Source organism: Callionymus lyra, chromosome 13 (assembly GCF_982586985.1).
Source record: "Callionymus lyra chromosome 13, fCalLyr1.hap1.1, whole genome shotgun sequence".
In the NCBI taxonomy this organism is placed as follows: domain Eukaryota; kingdom Metazoa; phylum Chordata; class Actinopteri; order Syngnathiformes; family Callionymidae; genus Callionymus; species Callionymus lyra.
In genome coordinates this window covers 19,042,369-19,063,709 of record NC_141830.1, presented here as the reverse complement: position 1 = coordinate 19,063,709, position 21,341 = coordinate 19,042,369, and the positions used below count along the sequence as shown (strand labels likewise).

The following is a 21,341-nucleotide window of genomic DNA, read 5'->3' as shown; positions in this document are numbered from 1 at the left end:
GCAGAGTTCTGTATCAACTGCAGGCGATAATAATAAAGTCTATCCATCTAAAAAAAAAAAATGAAATAGTAAAATGGATAAAATGTGATTTTTTACACACTAAGGGAATATGAAAACTGCTGTTATATTTAGAGAATCAAATTTTTCATTTGTTTACTGAAGTCAGGTGAAGAGAGCAAACGTTCCCTCTGACTCGTTCCAGCTGTTTCTCCTCCACTGGATGGCACTGGAGGCTTTTGTGTTGGAGACCAGACCGTCAGCACCAAAACAACGGGCATCCGTGCGTCTTACCCGATCGAGTGGACATCGCTATGGTCAAATGCTTCCCTGCTAAGAGTCGGGACCGTATTGGGGACGCATGCTGTGATCGGGTCTCGCTCCATTATGAGGGTTAGCGTCAATAATGGCTGATCTTGCAGCAGCAACCGACTGCGCATCTGGATGCGGCTAACAGGCTAGTAGCTAGCTGTTGTTTTTATTCGAGCTAGCGGTCTGTTGAGGTCCTGCTAACCCAGCTAGTAGTAGGTTTTTTAAAAAAAAATTGCATCAGTTGGCTCGAGAGTATGTCGCGTCTTTAAGGAAAACGAAAATGTAAATCGACATGGAACAGAAGAGACGGGAATTGGTGAGTACTGAGACAAACGGTGCTGGTTTTCCTCCAGCTAGTTTAGCTTAGCATCTCTGCATTAGCATCAATGTATCACCGTGCTGCTATTATTGCTCGTTTACAACAAGTGTTGATGCATTTCTAATATTATGTTATTGGGTAACAAATCGGTTATAATTTAAACCATAAACGGTGGTTAATAATAATCTTATTGGTGTTTGTTGATACTATTTACGTCTATCTAAATCCTCACATTTACGAGGAGACAACACAGTAGGTATGGGATTCTAGTTCTATGCTAAAGCGATAAAAATCCGTTATTTTACAAAGATTTTTCACTCAATTAGAACTTTCCCCCTAAATCAAATATAAGCACATATTTAACAAACCAATGACGAATGAAACGGAACAACACTTACATTTCTAAGAGCAATTGACGTAATATTAATACATGTACTTTGAAACTTAAAATTGTAAATAAAATATAAACAATTGTACAGTTAATTTTATTTTTCAAAGACACAAATTGTACATCGTAGTTGGAAAACAACACTTCATCTAAGAGACCTTTGATAGAAATAAACTTTTCCATTTTGTGCATTCATTTATGTGTAAGTGAAGACATTTCATTTTTTCTTTAGGCCCTTGTGAAATGTAAACAAAACAAACTCTTTTGAAGCAATAGGCATATCTATCATAATCATAACCGTAATCATCATAAGTACAGCTATCTGTCTACCCTCAAATTACACCTCTATGTTGTCAGTGTTCTTAATGAATGTAACCAGTTTGCACTGCAGAAACTTGAACAATATACTTAAACACTATATTACAGGGCCGGGTCCAGGCAGGGGCCAGAGGGGGCCTGGCCCCCTCAAATAAATGTTGTGCTCCCTCAAACTTACATGTAAGTAAGTAAGTAACAGCACAATGCCCCCTCAAGATTTGTGGCTGCCCCCTCATACATGCCTGTCTAGACCCGGCCCTGCTATATTACATATGAAAAGTGGCACCAACACAAAAGGATACATGTCTTCATATTTGATTTTCCCTCATGCTCGCAGGTGGTGCCAGTGATGGCCTCCTCCCTCTCCGTCTCCTTCCTCCTGTTGGCATTGATGTCACCTGTCTGCCAGGCTGGTGACTGCAAAGGCCACAGGCAAGTTTTGAGGGGACCCCCGGGCTATATAACAGATGGACCTGGAAACTACTCCGTCAATGGCAACTGCGAGTGGCTTATTAAAGGTATGACATTGCTTTTGCGTTTTATATATTTGTTTTAGAGTTAAAACCATTCAGACCCATAACAATATGCACCTGCTATCATTTTTTTTTTAATCTTCTACTCAAATATGATTTAGATATACAAGTTATTCTGTGTTTTCCTTACATATGATCTACAGCACCAAGCAACAGCCATCGCATTGTTCTGAATTTCACCTTCATGGACACGGAGTGTACCTATGACTACCTGTTTGTTTATGATGGAGACTCGTACCAGAGCCCGCTTTTAGCTAGTCTAAGTGGAAACTCTCTGCCCCAACCTATTGAAGCGAAGTCTGGCAAGGTAAACGGTTGTTTTGTCGCTTTATATTTAAATTATAAAAATGATGTGTTTGTGTTTAAAGGAAATATTTCTTGTTGTTGATATCATAGATGCTGCTCCATCTCTTCAGCGATGCCAATTATAACCTTTTGGGCTTCAATGCAACCTACACTTTCTCATTGTGCCCTGGGGCATGTGGTGGTCACGGACGATGCGATTCACAAACATCAAAGTGTCACTGTCATCAAGGTTGGGGAGGAGCTTCTTGCACAGCACCTCTCTGCTCTCAGACATGCTCTTCGAATGGCCATTGTGACAAAGTACGTGTGAAGACTAGATCTCGCTGCAAAGCATAAGTGAAGTCACTTTTAAACAATTTTTGCCTTTTTTTTTTCATCTCAGAGAGGAGAGTTCTGTATGTGTAGTTCAGGATTTCTGGGCTCCAGCTGCCAACTTGGTCTTCAGGATGATAGTGGAGCAGGTCAATGGTGGCGTGTCAGTGAGGGAAACCCATACGCCCCACCAAGGACGGGTTCTGCTGGCACGTACTTGTCCTCCACCGGTGCAATGTACTTGTTTGGAGGTAAGTGCAACATCGTTTCAACCAAATGATTAAAACCAATCTAACCGCTCATCACTCGTATGTTTTTTGATGAATGTTTTTTTTTTAATCATTTTAAATCATCATCTTTTCTTGCAGGTTTCGACCTGAACAGAGCACTTGGAGACTTGATCAAGTACAACTTTACGTCCAATCAGTGGGAAAGCCGATCATATGGTCACTCTCCTGTAAGTACACTTTTGTTTTCGATAATCAAATAAGGTTATGAACAACATGAAAGAAAACTAGCCTACTACTTGTTCATTAAATTTTTTTAAATAAAACATATCATCAAACATATGTTTTTCCAAATCATAAAAGTGTATATTTTAAAACGGTTTGTGTCTTCTATCCGTCAGGTGGCTCGTCATTCACACACAGCTGTGGAGTGGATGAGTAACATGGTGATATTTGGAGGTGAGCTCGCAAACCGTTCCCTAGCCAGTGATGTATGGATGTACCGACCACTCCAGGATGACTGGCAACAGCTTGGCTTTTCAAATTCTGACGGAGCTCCAAAACTAGCCAATCATGCTGCAGCTATTGTGGACAGTTACCTGTATGTTTTCGGAGGTAAGGCTCTTGTTCTATTGTAGATTAGCCTCATGTGAAATAGTTTTTATCAACATGCCTAAGTTGTCTCTGTTTCTTTCAGGACGCACTGAGGATGATATGTTCTCTGCGTCACTTTACCGGTTCAGCCTTCGTGGCTCTGGATTGTGGGAGGCGGTTCAGCCTACTGGTGGGAAGCCCCCTGCCACTGCTGGTCACACTATGGTGTATCATGAACCTTCTAAGACCCTGCTTGTTTATGGAGGCCACAGACCCACCACAGCCAGGTACACAAGAGACAAACATATATTTAAAGCTCTTGTGTATAAAAGAGTTCAAGTTATTTTTGGGTTGAATGGTTTTAAGAAAATGAAATTGGTTCAATTTAGGTATTTAGCGATAATAATCACCTGTTTTTTCTTTGATATTCAAGGTTTAGTGTTCGGGTAAACAACACCGATGTATTTCACGTGGAAAGGCGATTCTGGACATCCTTCCGATCCCGGTTTCCCACGACAGGCCCCAGGGAGCGAGCCTTCCACACAGCAACTGTCATTGGGAATTACATGGTGGTCTTTGGTAAGTTCATGTGTTCATGATTGTATTGTTTCCACCCACATACAATCATTGGATTAACCTAATTTTCCTTTTTAGGGGGTAATGTCCACATTCACTACCAAGAAGAGAAGTGTTATGATGAGGAAATATTTTTCTACCATCTTGGTTGCCATCAATGGGTGTCTGCCGGGGAAAGATGGCTACTTGGTGTGACATTTTTCTTTCTGCATTTATCAACACATTCTCCATTGTTATCTTTTTTTTTTATACCGAACGTGCTTGGTTTACTCTTAGGCGGAGAACGTGTCAAAGGACGCTACTCGCATGTAGCTGCTGTGATGGAGGGACGAGTGCTCCTGATTGCATCTGGTTACAGTGGTGTGGCTCGTGGAGACCTGATGGCTTTCAAAGTTCCTTTGTTTGTCAGTAGTGATCAAGGTGATAGGGTAAGTGTAAGAATGAATCAACATTAGAATAGGGAAAAACACACAAGGTCTCTTTTTGGCATGGATATCAGAGCTTGACCTTGTTAAAACTGCTTTTAGGTGTATTCTTATCTGATTAAAATGATCTAAATGTCTCTGATTATGTGTCAACAACTTCATAAGGTAAGGTAAGGTAAAACTTTATTGATCCCTCAGGAGGTCTCCTTTGGGAAATTGTTTTTTTACAATAGCCAGCAATTTTTCATAAACAATAAAAAATAATACATAAAAAATAAAATAAGAAGAACATAAAGAGGAAGAACAAGATGACACAATCTAAGTCTAAAGACAAAGACAAAGAACATAGGTCAAGGAAAGAAAAACAACAAAGACAAAGATACAAAGACTAACAGGAACAGAACATCCAGATACTCTCACTCATAGCTCAGATATTGTCCATAACCTAAACTATGTCAATCTTTTTGTTTTATTTTATCATTTCATGAATTACTAGTTTTTTAGTGAGAGAAATCACTATGTACATATCACCAGAATTTATTCAATATTTTGTAAGCACCGAAACTTAATCAACGCCCCTTTTGACATCAAATTCATGCTCCATGATGATGGTTTGTTTACTGAAAAAGTAACAAAATTTTAATTCAGATTTCTTTAAAGAAAACTGTAGAATGACTCTAGATTTTCTGTGGCCAGATAAGCAGAGCTAAACAAAGGAAATGTGCAGGGTGATAAATAAGGGAATGCTGGACTGGATTTCTAATTTGTATTTTGCTAAAAAGAGGCTTGAAGTGTCTAAAAGTGGCTGTTACTTGTTGCTTTGTTTCCAGGATGCTGTGTGTTCTGAGGCATTGGATGAAAGTATGTGTTTGAAGAATCCAGAGTGCAGTTGGTGTGAAGGTCGTTGTCGAGAGTACCAACCCACTTACCCGGTAAAAAAGATTTCAAAATGTTTCTATTTTATATACCTTCAAACTCCTCGCATCAATTTAATGCACCATGTTGTTAAACTTTCTTGCAGTGTGGCAGTACCGGCTGTCTGGGTCTGGCACGCTTTCTCTCTGACTGTCAGTCCTGTCTGGTATTCAGTGGCACACCAGCCTCCCTGGCTCGGGCTCCTGGTGAATTTGGATGGTGTGTTCAGAACGAATCCTGCTTGCCAGTGTCAGGTGAGGCACAAGAAGGAGGGCAGTGGGAAGTGCTGATAACAAGTTTTTTGTGAGGGAATACACTAATATTGGCCATGTGACAGAGCTGATTAGTGATGTTGCTTCACCAGTTTCGTGTTTGTGACCTGACTGGCAATTCCTGCCTGTTGAATCACATTTCTTTGGTGGAGTTAAATCACAAAATTCTTCTCTCTCTAACGCATGTACAATATCAGTTAGTGGTCATTTTCCTGTTTAGTTTTCTCAGATTGTTTGAAGGTCAGATGTATTTTTGTCTGCTGACCTCTTCCTCTCGGTCTCACAGAGCGAAGTGTGTGCCGTGTGGACCAGATCTCAGGGGCGTATGGCTGGTGGGGGGAGCGTACCCTTTTCCTAACCTCCCTCCACTCCTGTCGCACCGAGAACTATGTCCCAGGACTGCACCTGCTCACCTACCAGCACCCCCGCAACGACTCCCAGCCTGACAAGGTACGGAGTCTTATTAAGATGCTTCTTTCCTAGGTGTGACTACCTCAATATTTTCTGTTCCTTACTTCTTTCTTGCAACATGAAAGTGTTTGTAAAGGCTATTCTCAAGTCATCTGAAATTAGAAAATGTATTCCATTATACAGAGTATTCAATGCTCGTTATCATCAAAGAACAATCTGAATATAACAAATTAAGCGTAATGTCTGTAAATGACATATCTTAAAGTTCTTAGTGTTAGAACAACTATTTATTTTGCTCCAACAAATTAACGGTCAACGTTTCACAATGAAAACTTTTATTTTGCAAAGTCGGGCTCAAAGGATCTTCCTCATTTATATTTCCTAATTTCTCCATGTTCTTCAGATCAGTTCTTGCATCATAAATGCTTCTTTTAATGAAGATCTTTGTGCTAATGTTTTCTGTCTTACCTCTCACCCTTTGTTTTTATTTAAAAATAAACATTTTAAATCATGCTATTAATAATAGTCTTTTTTTCTTTGTTCCTTCTGCTGTTGTATTTGCTTTAGGCTTTCCTGCATTATAGTTTGTAAGAGTTGTTTAGGCATTTGTAGGAAATGCGTTGATGTGTATCCACCCCCATCCTCTACTCCCTTCCACCATCCTCCCCTCCTGCCAGGTGTCTATCGTCCGCACCACCAGCATCATCCTCACCCCGGCAGCTGAAATGGATATGGCCCTTCAGTTCAGGGGCTTCATCCACCCATTGTTGGGAGCTCCTCCTCCAACTCCACCTCCCACCGAGACTGTGTCGATGTGGGCTCGGATCCAAAGACTGCACTTCGAAGCTCGAGTGGGATCGGGCCCCAATTCCACTCAAATGGTGAGATTATCCATTATTAAATAATAAATTGATGGTTGAATTTATTTATTCATTGTTTCTTCATAGTCTAGAAAAACACAGTGCACAATATTTCCAAAACATGTTTGTACTGATAAACATAAAAATGCTCCTATGCTGGTGTTTATGTTCATGTCCTATATATTGCTTGGTTATCCTTGTAGTAAACTAAAAAGACTAGGTCTGGATTTTGCATGAGTACTTGCTATTTATTTCATGTACTTATTTGAGGAATGGAGAGCGTATTTCCTGTTCTATATTTTGTCTTTTTGTCTTTAAAGTATTATGTTTTTATTCCATGCTGTCCATTCATCAAACATCCTCATTCTACTGCCTTTTTTTCTGTAGGAAGTTGTTGGCCGCTGGGCAGCTCAACAGGAAAAAGAATTAAAACCCCTGACTCGCCCTGATGGAAGCCGACTGTTTTCTAACCTGACCAGGGGAAACCATTACCTTGTTCAGGCGGAGGGCTACTTGAACAACTCTGGCTCAGGACAGACGAGTGAGATGGCCCTGACCTGGAACAGAACCCTGTCTGGAGGAAGTGTAAGTTGAGGCACAATCATAGTCGACTTTATCCATTTTTTTTAATATAAAAACTATCCCTCTCTCTAGGAGATTTCATTCTTGTTCTTGGAACCGTATCGCTCGGCCTCTTGTTCCGGGTACATGTCCTGTCTGGCGTGTCTCTCTGATCAGTCGTGTGGCTGGTGCCCATCTTTGTCCCGTTGTCTACGGCGTGAAAACCCAGACCTTGAACCCTGTCCAGAAGAAGGAAAGGGAGATGGAAAAGAGAAATCTCAGCGCCATCTGCTGCTTGCACCCCAGCACTGCACCTTGTGTGAAGAATATAGAGACTGTACAACTTGCACTCAGGTACATCATGACTATGTCATGTAATTTATTGCTTTCTCTTTGAACAGCATTATTAAGGCTTAATATTTTATTGTTTATGAAGTAATCACTAAATAATGGTAGGTTACCATCATTTTACAAATGTATTATTCGCTCACTGGAATTAGGTATAGGAGTATATGTGACTCTGTGTCACCTGTTTGTTGTTATTTCTAAATTGTAATTTATGTTAGTAATGTAAAAAAAAGTGTTTTTGCTTGTAGTTATTTTTTACTAATTGAATGCTTTATTAACCCTCAGGACCCATATTGTGAGTGGCAGATGAATTCCAGCAAAAAGGGTGATTATCAGTGCAGCCGAAGAGGAAGGCTAGATGGATCCGTCCGTGAACCGAGGGGTTGTCCAAAAGTCTGCAATCAGTAAGTTCTCCTATGAACTGAATTACAAAAATTACAAGTATGATCTTTTTAAAAATGATCTTCGAACACGCCTACTTTTTGGTTTTACCAAGCAAACAGCAGATCACATTTCTTCTTGTTATTTTATGGTATTTTTAACTATCTCATTTTTTAAAGGAGGAAGACGTGCGGCGAGTGCCTCTCTAACTCCAGCCAGTGTGCTTGGTGTGAATCAGCACAGGCCTGCTTCTACTTTGCTGCATACCTCACCAAGTACCCATTTGGAGAGTGCAGGGATTGGTATGACAGGTAATATGAGGTGTTTTATTCTTGCTTCTTTATTTTTGTTGAAAATGTCTCTTACGCAAACAGTACTTATTACAAAGTGCTATAAAATGTCAGTCTGATATATAAAAACAATGTGATCTCCTCTTTGTTTTAGTGTTCATTCAGTTCCTCAGTGTAAACAATGCTCATCAATAAACACTTGCACCGAGTGCCTGAAGACCTTCCAATGCGGCTGGTGTGGCGACTACAACAACCCCACAATCGGAAAGTAAGTATTAAAGTCCATTTGACAATAATATTTGTGGCTTATGGCTGAAATACACAGGCTAATCGTTGCATTTTCCCATCTAAGATGTCTGAGAGGAGACTGGGCAGGAATTGATGACTCTTCGGTATATAACTGCAGTGTGGCTGTCGCTGAAGTTCGTGCAGCAAAGTAAGACTTTTCTTTTTATTCCAGCTTCCCAATGAATCCTTGCCTCTATGAAAATATGTCTGTCTTGTGAACCTATTCTGAGATAAAGTAAAATACTGATTGGAATGCTTTCTTATTTTGAAGCTATCATTTTCCTTGTGAAACCAACTGTCTTGTTGATTATAGTATAGTATGAATATAGTTTTTTCATCAATGATGGTGATAACATAAAATACTCTGATATTTAGGAATATAAGCTTGAATAGTTTGATTAGCAGGGTTTATATCATTGTCTTTGTATGGGAACTTGTCTCGCTACATGTATCAGGGGAAAGGCTGGATTTCATCAACAGTATACTACTTGGGTTTAAGGGATGTCGTTTCGTATTCATTCTAAAAATGAAGAACCATAATAGCACTGACTGGAGCCCAGGATCACAAAAAAGGCTCTTTTTTCAACTCAGTCCTGAGCCACAAACCTCTGCTCCACCTCGTCCCCTTGAAATGGAGCTGGAACTTGAGCACATCCAGGATGGAGACCAAGATGCCATCTGGTCTTACCCCACCTGCCCTGATGTAGAAGAATGTCGACTGGGTCTCCATAATTGCCACCTGTTTGCCACTTGCATTAACACTCCTACGTCATATGAGTGCCACTGTGAGAGGGGCTACATGGGAGACGGGACCTTGCACTGCAACCAGACGTAAGAAGATGTTCTAAGATGATGACTTGGTAAAAACAAGGCTCATTTAAATTCACCATGTTTTGTTTCTAGCTGCTATAATGAGTGTCGTGAAGGCCAATGTAGCGGCAGCCCAAGGTTTGAGTGCGAGTGCTCTCTTGGTTGGACATCTGATCCTGCAACTCTGGTCCTGAGTGGTGTTGAATGTGATGTGGACTGTGGATGTAACTTCCATTCCACCTGCATCACTGCACCTGGTATCTGTGATGAATGCCAAGGTAAGGCCATATTTTTTTTAAATATAAGGAGTACATTTAAAGTTCAAAGATTTTATAATGTTTTTTTCCCTCATTTTTAGACTGGACAACAGGGCCTCACTGTGAACACTGCCGTCCAGGTAGCTTTGGTTCAGCACTCGCTGGTGGCAGTGGCTGCGTGTCATGTGAGTGCAATGGCCATGGAGATCCACTACGAGGTTTCTGTCACAACCAGACTGGCCAGTGTTACTGCACACATAACACCCACGGACCTCACTGCGACTCCTGTCTACCTGGTTACTATGGAGACCCCAGGTAAACATTTAGTTTAAAAGGGGAATTTGTGTATTTTTGTACCTGGCTATTGTTTATCATATCAAATATCATTTGATTCTCTATATATGCTAATTATTTTCCCTTTAGAAACATTTTACAGTACACTGTACCATTTTAAATGCCAAAAATACTTTAAATATTTTTTATTACTTGAAAAGGGATTGGGAAGTTCTTCACCCTAATATTAGTTTGTCCTTTTCACATATGTTTAAAGAAGAAGAAGATGTTCTCCCTTCATCATGCTTATTTCTCATCAGGAACAATGGAACATGCTACCGCCAATGCCAGGGACGTTCTGTGCTTCTCTCCTCGACATCATCCTTGACCATTCCTCTTTCCTCATCTCTTGGTTGGAGAAGTGGAACCGAAGGAAAGGGGGGACTTTCCCATTGTCTTTGGGTCCTTTCTGTGACGGACAAACTCTCTCCATGTATGCCCCGACAGCTCTGTCCCCCTATAGCTCTCACACTGCACCCAGATTCCCATACGAACTGTAAAGTAAGTGCTCACCAAAGTATGTCACATGTACAGACACTTCTGTTCTTTGTGAAAAATCATAACCTGTGGTTTTTCCACCACAGAGCTCATATGTGTATGTTTTTGATGGCCTTCCTCGCTTTCTGAGTAATGGAGTCGTTCACTCGGATCACAATCTGATTGGAGCATTTTGTGGAACTACACGGACACAGCAAGTTACTGTGGAGGCCACTTCAGGTAGAATCATTTTAGCCTCCAGTTTATCTGTAAACAGCTGCTGTAAAAAACCCCATCATGGTGGATTAGCAGAAAATAATTTGTATCCATTGGTTTCTCCACCAGGAGTAATCTCGGTCTACTTTGAAGCCAATGTGTCTTCAAACAAACCTCAAGGCTTCAATGCATCTTTCTGGGTGCGCCGATGTCACAGAAGCTCGGATGATGATGATTCTTCCCCGTTGTGTCCTGGTGTTTCCCAATGCATAGCTGGTCTTTGCCAGTGTCCTCAAGGATACAGTGGCCCACACTGTGACAGGGTGATGTGTCCACAGGACTGTGGCATCACAGAGGGTAGAGGCACCTGTAATGTCGTAAGTGTGTTACCTCTGATTAAAAAATAAATAAATAAATGTGCCCCTTCTGTGTACTGAAATCTAAAGTAAATTGACCATGTCTTTTCTATTCCACAGTCTCTTGGAGTGTGTGTTTGTAAAAGCAACTGGACAGGGTCTGACTGCTCAGTTCTTCGGGACTCCAACAGCCTCATCTGGGAAACATTGCTGGACACACAGATGACTGTGGTAGGAGAAAAACTTACCACAAAACTAGACTTTAATATTTAATAGAAGACAATAAACTTATGAACCTTTTTTTAAACGCAGAACCAGGCCCACAGATTCCTTCACAGAATGGGCCATTCATTGGTGTCTGGCCCTCAGGCAAACCTCTGGATGTATGGTGGACTCTCCCTCACTGAAGGAATTCTAGGAAATGTCTACAGGTACGTAGGCTAAAATGATTATTTATTAAGTTATTGTGGTGGTGAAAGATATTTCAATATATGACCATTTTGTTCTTCTTATTTTCATAAAAGATTTTACTTGCAACACTAAAGTACCATGCATGTACTTAATAAAACATTTAATTAAATGTTTAAAACTAGACTTCTATTTTACTACTTTTACCAGTAACTTTTTAAAGCTGAGTGGTACTGTAAGTAAGTAAGTAATATTTATTTATATAGCGCTTTTCGAGACCAGGGTCACAAAGCGCTTAAACAATCAAAACAATACTCAAAAAAGTACATACTTTAAAGATCAAGATAATACTGAGAACAACACAGGAGTTCACACGAGAAATTCAAGCAAAAGCCTGAACAAATAGAAACGTCTTGTAAGATGTTTCTTAAAGGAGTCAGTAGACTCCATCAAGCGCAAAGAAGTGTACCTTTAAAAACTGTACCTTTAGCATTTCTCCTGCTCAAGTCCTGATGATGTTTGCCTTATTACTTTGTAGATATTCTGTCTCTGAGAGGCGGTGGACACAAATGTTGACAAGCACTGTGGAAGAAGGTTCCACTCCCAGTCCACGATACCACCACGCTTCTGCTCTCCTTACGACCTTTAACCCTGACAATCATGCAACAAGCCACAGCTTCATGCTAGTAGTTGGTGGGGTCACTCAGAACTCTGTCGCCATGGACGCCTGGAGTCTCAATCTCAGCAGTTTGGTGTGGAAAGAACATAAGGTGAGTTTGAGTTAATAGTCGCATGTTAAATGTTTCATTGTAACGTGGTTTTATCATTTTGTCCAACAGAGCACAGTATTGCCACCCATAGCTGGCCACACTTTAACAGTGCGTCGTGACACCTCGGTGTTGTTGATTGGCGGTTACTCACCTGAAAATGGCTTTAACCACCACTTGTTGGAATTCAATCCCCAAACTGGAAACTGGACAATTGCCCCACACATGGGCACGCCACCAACAGGTTGGTAATGACTTTGTGAAAAATAGTTTTATTTTAGTCTTTAAATCCTTAATATTGATAATAATAACACAGAAACATGTTGGTCTGAATGTTCCATTTGTAGGACAATGAACATCAAACTAATCAAACACCTTTTCTTTTTTTGCACAGGTTTATATGGTCACTCTGCTGTCTACCATGAACAAACGGATGCCATCTTTGTCTTTGGTGGTTATCGTTTCCATGTGGAGACTGTGGAGCCATCGGGAGAGCTATACAGCCTGTACTACCCCAACTTGACCTGGTCTCTACTGGTCCCATCACAGGGAAATAAGGTAAAATAATCATTATAAATATTCCAGACAATTGTAGTGGGATCTTACAAGCAAGCATTAATCTTTTCCCCTCTCTTCTTTGAATAGCCAATTTCTCGGTTCTTCCACGCAGCTGCTCTGATCAAAGATACCATGGTCATTATTGGTGGAAGAACTGAAACGGAAGACTACAGTAACTCGGTGTCCCTGTACCAGGTGAACTGTAATACCTGGTTACAACCAGGTGAGGAAATCAAGGATTTTTTCTTTCATCATTCCATTTAGTACTAGGAATGGGCGTAATATGTTTATACACAAACATATGTGGGAATAATAAAGTAACAATACTCGTTCACCATCTTGAACCAATTAACATTAGACAAATAATACAGGTTTAATAATAAATAATAAATAATATAGGTAATAATAAATGGTTTGCCAACAAAGCAGGACCACAGTCTGGTGGTCCCGGGTACTCCGCAGCCTCTTCTCATATAGGGCACATGTGCAGGATGTGTGGACCAAAGTGAAACGTAATAAATAAATATTTATTTTCTTTTTCAGTCTCTGCTGTCGGTGATGCAGTGAATCGCTCCGTTTCTCTGGCCATGGCAAACTGGGATGGTCGTCTGTTTATATCAGGGGGCTTCAATGGGGTGACATTAGGTCGCCTTCTCATCCTTACTGTCCCGTCTGACCCCTGCTCACTGATGCCCACACCAGAAACATGCAACACAACAACTGGCAGCTGCGTGTGGTGCAGGGGAACATGTGCCTCTTCTGACCTTGCTGAGAGGTAATGACTCAACATTTTATTAACAATACAATTTAATATTCTCACGGATTCTTTCCTCAGACTTGGCTGCTTCACCGGTCCATCCCCGTGCTCCCCAACTCCTCGCCAGCCTGACCAATGCCGCAGACTGAAGACATGCAGTGAATGTCTTGCACGACATCCAAGGACATTCAGCAATGCGTTACAGGTTACTTGCTTGACTGAACAATCATTAATGAAACATCCAATAGAGATGATGATATTTTAACCTGAATATTTATTCAATTGTTTATCTCCAGCCGGCACTGCAGTGTAAATGGTGCACAAACTGTCCAGAGGGGGCGTGCATTAGCAGCTCCGTCAGCTGTACATCTGAACATGACTGTCGCATTAACCAGAGGGAGATCTTCCTGTCCAGCAACTGTACTGAAACCAGCTGTGAGGCTTCTGACTGCCCCAAGTGCACTGCTTCTGGGAAATGCATGTGGACACGGCAGTTCAAACGTACAGGTGTGTTTGTGTAACAGTACACTCTTCTATGATTATGATGGTTGATGACACTGAAAATATGGTATAAATGAAAAATAAAATATCCATCAAGACCCTCTCAGTTGAAGCTCACACCTGAATTATCAACAACCCTAAACATGATCTCAATGATATTAATACAATATTATCTATTATTTATTTTCTCTCCCAGCCTCTCCTCTGTTGTGTGCTTTCATTATGTGCAGCTTAGTGTTCCTATTAGTCTTCAGTTACTAAAGCATCTACATCAGGGATCTCAAAATCTCTCTGGTGGGTGCCTGCCAAAGATGCAACTTGTTCTTAGAAATCTATTCCATCTAGGTTATATAATCTAAGCTATAGGAGTGATAATGTTGTTGTTTTTTGGAGTAAACTTCTTCAAACAAGGTTTTATTAAAGAACAAAATGTTTTTTTCCAGGGGAGACGAGGCGGATTCTAAGTGTGAATCCCACCTATGACTGGACGTGCTTTAGCTATGCCCTCCTCAATGTGTCACCGATGCAAGTGGAGTCGTCGCCACCTTTGCCCTGCCCTCCTCCCTGCCACACTCTTTCAAACTGCAGCCTCTGTCTGGGCTCACGAGGCTCCGATGGAGGATGGCAGCACTGTGTGTGGAGCATGGCTCTTCAGCAGGTGAACACATGTCTATTCACTAAATGTTTTTAATGAGGTTTTTTTTAAAACATCTGCCAAAACTAACCTTTCATTTTAATGCAGTGCATGAGTCCATCCTTTGTTCCATTGAGATGTGAAGCGGGTCAGTGTGGTCGTCTTCTAGCAGGAGGAGACTCCTGCTCCCCTCAGTGTTCCCAGCTTTCCCAGTGCTCCCAGTGCATTGCCAGGCCTCAGTGTGGCTGGTGCGCTTCAAGAGGGGGAAATGGTGCTGGACGATGCATGCAAGGAGGTCTTGATGGTAAAAACGTTTCTATTGCCTGCACTTTATATTGAATCTATTGTATAATAATGTATAATTTATAAAACATATGTTATTATTAAGATGAACAGGCGTATATAATTTTATTAATATTTTGTTTCAATTATGGAAAAAAATAATTAACGTTCTATAAATCAACCATAATACCTTAATATTATGAATCAAAAATACATAATTACGACGGCTAAATAAAAACAACTATACAACTGCATGCTTTTTACCCATTTTCCAGGTGTGAGTGAGGGAGTTTGTCCGCTGAGAAACAGCAGTTGGTCATTCCTTCACTGTCCAGAGGAGGACGAGTGTGCTAATGGCCATCACCACTGCAACAGCACCCAAGACTGTCACGACCTCTCACAGGGTTACCACTGCACATGTAAACACGGATACATCCTTAGCAGGTATGGTTCAACACTTGAAAATCACATGCATATTAATAATCAGTTGACATTTTATGATGCAAAACTATTACTGGGTCTGACTAAAAAATTTGTAGAAGGAGAATTTACACTCTAATGATAGTTAAAATCACGAATGTCCATGAATTTATTAGGTTTCAGAAATAATAAAACCAACTGCAAGTACTACAGCTGTCAACATCCGTCTGTTAGCGAACTGTGGTGTTTGATATTGTCATCTGGATTCAAGAATCTTTTAATAAATTTGTTCCACAGTTCAGAGAGAGCAGCAGTACAAGTTAGGCTCATTTCTTTCAGTGTGTGTCCCTCGACGCTACTGCTCACTGCTATCTAAATCAAATCAAAGCTCATTTGTATGTGAGAGTTAATGCTTTCAAAGTTACAAAAACATCCTAAAGAATAGATAGACAGACAACAAAAGTATTGAGTGAAAATCATTGGTGCAAATGAATTGCTTGTGGTAGCTTGCATTCTCTGTGTGATTTTCTTGTTTCTATTACCATAAAGTACATTTTTTCTGTCCACTAAAAATATTTTTTCCTTATTTCATTTTCAGTATGTCCGGACAGTGTGAGCCGGTGTGTGCTCAAGGCTGTGTCAATGGCACTTGTGTCTCTCCTGGAGTTTGCCAGTGTCACTTTGGCTTCGTAGGGGACAACTGTTCCTCACAGTGTAGCTGTAATAAGCACAGCAACTGTGCAGGTGTCAACAAACCAGATGATTGCATAGAGTGCCACAATAACACCATCGTAAGTATTTATCAACACACCTTAAAAATTATTGCTTTTATATGAATTGGTTTGATGTATTTGTTTGTTTTTTTCTCGCACACCAGGGTAAGCACTGTGAGAAGTGTAAGCCACTCTTTGTGGGTTCTGCCAAAGGTGGAGGCACCTGTCGCCCATGTCGAGAGTTCTGCAAAGGAAATAGTGGCGTGTGCCTGTCTAGAGAAGAACACAAAAAAGCTGTTGACAATCCAGGACTATTCTCACTAGACCCTAACAAGGTTTGTTGTTTGTGATCAAAGATTCTGAGTATTCTTCTGTATGTGATTTTCCTTCCCCTCTTCACCAGATTAAAGAGTGGGTGTTAGAAGGCCCCACAGAGGAGAATGCCGTTTGTGTGAATTGCAAGAACAACAGTGTTGGCGACAAATGTGAGAGCTGCCTCAGTGGCTACTTTCTGCTGCAGGGGAAGTGTGATAAGTAAGTGAAACCTTATTGTTCGGTGTTGTTTCTCTTGGTTTAGCATCTTTCACCGGATGCTTCTGTATTGCATCTGCATTGTTTTAAGTCACAATAGCAACAGATCCACTAATATTCTGATCAATTAAGCAATTTACGCCTGTTTGTGATCCGTCTATGCTGCAGCTCATCAAGGCTGTTATAGTTGTCACAGTCAGACCACAATAAATCATGAGGGAAGTAAAGAACTGTATCAGTTAAACAAACATCTGTTAACCTTTCAAAATAAAACAATCTGTTCATAAAGTGATCTTAATGAAATCTCCAGGAAGAGAATGGGATCAAATCCCACTTTGACTATTCTTCGAAGAAATAATTGCTTCTTCTTCTTTTTTTTATTCACAATTACTGGTTGATCAAGCGACAATCAACTCACAATTTGAGATTATGTGAGTCAGACACAACAGTGATGCATTCAATGACGGATTATTTTGAGCATAGATCGGAAATTGATACAATTCAAATATAAAATAAATGCATCCACTAAAAAGGGGTGTTTTAGTTAAATTAAATGTAATTGTATTTCCAAAACAAATACCCAACAAATCATGATGATGATGTGCTAACTGAGTTAGAGTGTAGAGATGATGGGCGGGGAAAAAGAGACGTTCAAAGACCGCCTGGTGTATATAGAATATAAAGGACTACTCCAGAGAGCCAGGTTGAATTGTGATGAGGCAATAATTGATGGAATCCATTGGTAAAAGATAGTCAAAAGCCTTTGGGTCTAATGTTTTAGAATGTATTCTTATTCCTAAGAGTGTGTGTCATCTCAGGTGTCAGTGTAACGGTCATGCCGACACCTGCAATGAGCACGATGGCACAGGCTGTCCCTGCCAAAACAACACAGAAACCTCATCCTGTCTCAGCAGTCCTCAAAACGACCGGAAAGACTGCTACAGACAACAGGTGAGCCAACGGTGCAGAAATTGATCACACGAAACAATTTGCCTGTCTAACCAAATGACCCCCTCTTTTATACCTCCAGTGTGCCAAGTGCAAAGACTCCTTCAATGGAACCCCGGTGAACGGCCGCCAGTGTTATCGGCAGTTAAATGTAGACACGGAGTACTGCTTTGACCCCACGTCTCAGACCAACTGTTTCCACGACCCGACAATTCGCAACCTGCCCAGAGGCCGCACCGTCTTCTTTATGGCTCAGCCCAAATTCACCAACGTAGACATCCGGGTCACCATAGACGTGACCTTCGGCGAGGTGGAAGTTTATGTGTCCAACTCGCACGACACCTTCATTGTCGACGTGGACCGGCTCTCTGGGATACACACTATTAAAATCGAGGAAGAATCCGTGACTCGGGGAACAACCACCGGAGCAGAGAAAGACTCGCCGCCTTCCCCTATCAAGGGTAATGTTAACTCTACGTCCAACCTGGGAGGTTCTATGTTCCCCCACAATCCACTGCAGCTGCAGGCCAAGACTCAGAGTCCTGAAAGAGAAATCAGAAAGGAGTTCTCCAAAGCCTTGATCACCTACATCACGGTGTGGAAACCACAGACTGTGCTTATTGTACACAGTGTCCGGGATCGCGTGGTCATCACGTTCCCACACGAAGTGCATTCCCTGAAGTCCAGCCGCTTCTATATCGCTCTCAGAGGAGTGGGCACGGAGGAGAGGCAGGGGGAGTCCCAGGGACTGCTCTTTCTGCGACAAGACCAAGCCCACATAGACCTCTTTGTATTCTTTTCCGTTTTTTTCTCCTGTTTTTTCCTCTTTCTGTCCGTCTGCGTCCTGCTGTGGAAGGTCAAGCAGTTCCTGGATTTCCGTCGGGAGCAGAGGCGTCACATCCAGGAGATGACCAAAATGGCCTCGAGGCCCTTTGCCAAACTCACCATATACTTGGAGCCTGACGAGCCACAGCTCATCTACTTGCCTACTTCTGGAGGAGGAGGCGGCGGCACCGTGTCGCTCGCACACACCCGCACAGGAAAATTAGGGGGAGTGTTGGTTGGACAGAGGGGCCGAGCCGGTGCTGTGTCTTACAAACATGAAATGGGTTCGGGGCCCACCGGTCACCACCACCACCACCTGACCATGAGTGGGAGCGGTAACAGTGGTCAGCACCTGCCGCTGCACTACCTTAACACCCACCACTACGCCAGCACCACCACTGGCACCCAGTCCTCCCACCACCACCATCCGTCCACTTACAGCGGTTATCAGCACTTTTGCCGGTCCGACCCGTTTCTGTCTCAGCTGATCGGCTTCTCCTATTCCACCTTTAAAGTGGGACCTATCACCCTGGAACCCACCGACGACGGCATGGCAGGGGTGGCCACGGTGCTGTTCCAGCTGCCCGGAGGAGTTCTGGCTCCAAACCGCGCCTGTTTGGGCTCTGCACTGGTGACGTTGCGTCAGAACCTCCAAGAATATTGCGGTCATGGTAACGGAGGGGGGCATCCCGGCACGAGTGCGGGGCGCAAAGGTCTGCATCAACACCTCACCACTATGGCCATGTAGACTAAATTCTGTTTCCACAAATGTTTTTCAAGCACCTTATCTAGTTCATAGATTCTACAACAGTTTCCCTGCAGCTTTTAGAGTCGAAAACCTGATACAACTCTGATAAATGAAAAGAAAACATGCAGAGTTAGAATTGTTTTAAAAAAAGAAAAACAAACATGGTTCTCTCTGCTCAGTGACGATATTGCAAAATGCCATGAAACTAAAGCTATACCATGAACGCCATCGTATCATGAATTGTTTCAAACTACTGAGAATATGGTTGAAAAAAAATGTATTTTGAAGATGCAGCTGTAAAAAAAAGTTTAGCAGTTACAAGGTCACCCGCACAGATCGAACCAGAGTTGTACATAAGTGTGTTGCAAAGCGTCTTTTTGTGTTCATTATTGCTCTACTGTATTTTGGTGCGTCACATGACTTGGCCAGCTGTTGTTAGAATGCAGTAGAACACGCAAAACACCGGTGTCCAGTCTTGACACGGACCCGACAGTCGGTCTTGTGCGAAGACTGAAGCTAATTCTGTGAGGGAATTATTCACTCTTGGAACCAACTTGTGCTTTAAACCACAGAGGCTGACAATCACAGGCCGACAGAGTCAGTGCTGAGAAACGAGGTTGCCTGGTAGATTGTTTTTGTATCTAGGTCAACATGAGATGAAGCATTTAAAAGTATTTAATACCACCAACGTATTCATCTGTTTCTCAGTTCAAATTGAAGTAGAAGGCAAACGTTTAGGACGGACAACCGCGAAGATTTAGTTTTTATGTAAGCAGTGCGAAATATATTTGTATTCTAGAATGTTAGACACTGCATTCTATAAAATCCCATTTGACCCATTGACTAGTCACCAAACGGTGTCTAGTTAGTATAACTAATGCTCGATATTCTCCCTTGGAGCCCACAAAAAATGTTTTGTCCAATTATTTTAATACAAAAACATAAATTGAATCTCTATTAGTTTGTGTTTGCGGGTTTTTAACAACTATTCAATTAACATAAATATGTTACTGGTTCATGTAAATGCTTTTACATTTCTGCTTCTGCCTTCACTTCTTGCCTTCTTTGTGAGTTGTCAAGCGTTCACTTAATACTTGCTATACGAGACTGGATCACATGTTGGCTTAAGCATATGTATGCATTTTGTTTATTATTATTTTTTTCCAAATGTGAAGGAGGTTGTAGTTCATGTTATGTCCCCCTGTTTCTGAATCATCAAACTTGAGGAATTATTAAGGTCGAGATGTCTCTTTGCATTATGTGATAATGTTTTGTCATGTCAAGTCAAGTGCAGATTTTAAAAAAAAGTATGGGACCTGCCAGATTATACTACACTTAAATATTCATGAATACAAGATTTAGATATGATGTTGTATGAATACATGGAAAAAATGTAATTTCATTTTTTCTGCTAAACTCAAAATGTGTTAAAAATGAAAATATGTTACAAGAATGAAAGTAGAAGAATGAGTGGTAGGACATTTCCTGGTGAAAGGTAACAATTGAGAGTGGATATCTTGTTCATTTCAGATGTGTTCTTGTTTTGCACTGCATAGAGGCAACGTGTCCCAGTTTCAAGTGAAACACTTTTAAGAGTCGAAATCAGTGGATGGATGGCACACGGTGTCACAAGCCAAACACAGACTGGTGCTACTGGAGTTTATCAATTGTGCAAAAAAAAACTTTGTTGTAACACGAGTCCTCAGAATATTTAAACTAGCTTAATTCCACACTTCACTATTTATAGCCGATAAATTGCAAAAACAAACATTTTGTGTTGCTTTGTCTTATTTTAAAAAACACTTATTTTGTACATAATTTGTGTTGAATTTGCTTTCAAAGAAGGGAACAGTTTGTACAGAGGGTTGTGTCAGATTACCTGTGTTGAGATGGCTGAAATAAATCTGTGAGAATGTCTTTTTGTGATACTTTCATTATGAGCCGTACAGACGACATCTGTGATACACTCTGAGCCATACCTCTGTCAAGTATTAGATCTTGCCATGAGTGTTGTGAATGTCACAAAAAATGTTTGCAGCGAAGAATCCTGTTAGTAATGAAGACACTCCATCCACACACTATATACCATATATATATATATATATATATATATATATATTATATACCTTACCTTACCTTATATTTGTTATTTTCACACCCTTTACAT

The 21,341-nt window shown here is 41.1% G+C and overlaps 1 protein-coding gene across 1 annotated transcript; it reads left to right on the top strand.

Annotated features, from left to right (window-relative positions):
* Nucleotides 1-274: 274 nt before the first annotated feature.
* megf8 (multiple EGF-like-domains 8) lies at nt 275-21,091 on the top strand. Its single transcript, XM_087806559.1, has 44 exons — nt 275-625; nt 1,672-1,852; nt 2,011-2,174; nt 2,264-2,473; nt 2,556-2,736; nt 2,854-2,942; nt 3,114-3,327; nt 3,410-3,593; nt 3,740-3,885; nt 3,961-4,071; nt 4,159-4,310; nt 5,138-5,239; nt 5,329-5,476; nt 5,781-5,944; nt 6,583-6,786; nt 7,153-7,350; nt 7,420-7,680; nt 7,960-8,078; nt 8,235-8,366; nt 8,500-8,613; nt 8,698-8,781; nt 9,225-9,464; nt 9,537-9,721; nt 9,802-10,015; nt 10,294-10,534; nt 10,618-10,750; nt 10,856-11,103; nt 11,203-11,313; nt 11,395-11,513; nt 12,029-12,260; nt 12,330-12,501; nt 12,652-12,815; nt 12,903-13,038; nt 13,359-13,590; nt 13,651-13,777; nt 13,869-14,079; nt 14,517-14,731; nt 14,816-15,011; nt 15,265-15,433; nt 16,008-16,200; nt 16,287-16,457; nt 16,526-16,656; nt 17,472-17,604; nt 17,684-21,091. The coding sequence occupies exons 1-44, from the start codon at nt 602-604 to the stop codon at nt 19,172-19,174; spliced, it is 8,646 nt and encodes a 2,881-aa protein (XP_087662685.1). The 5' UTR covers nt 275-601; the 3' UTR covers nt 19,175-21,091.
* The last annotated feature ends 250 nt before the right edge of the window (nt 21,092-21,341 follow it).

Excerpts from the sequence above, each read along its gene's own strand:
- megf8 (XM_087806559.1), top strand. The coding sequence starts at position 602 with ATGGAACAGAAGAGACGGGAATTG. Across the intron at positions 14,080-14,516 it reads ACGGCAGTTCAAACGTACAG|GGGAGACGAGGCGGATTCTA; the intron begins GTGTGTTTGTGT and ends GTTTTTTTCCAG. Across the intron at positions 14,732-14,815 it reads GGAGCATGGCTCTTCAGCAG|TGCATGAGTCCATCCTTTGT; the intron begins GTGAACACATGT and ends ATTTTAATGCAG.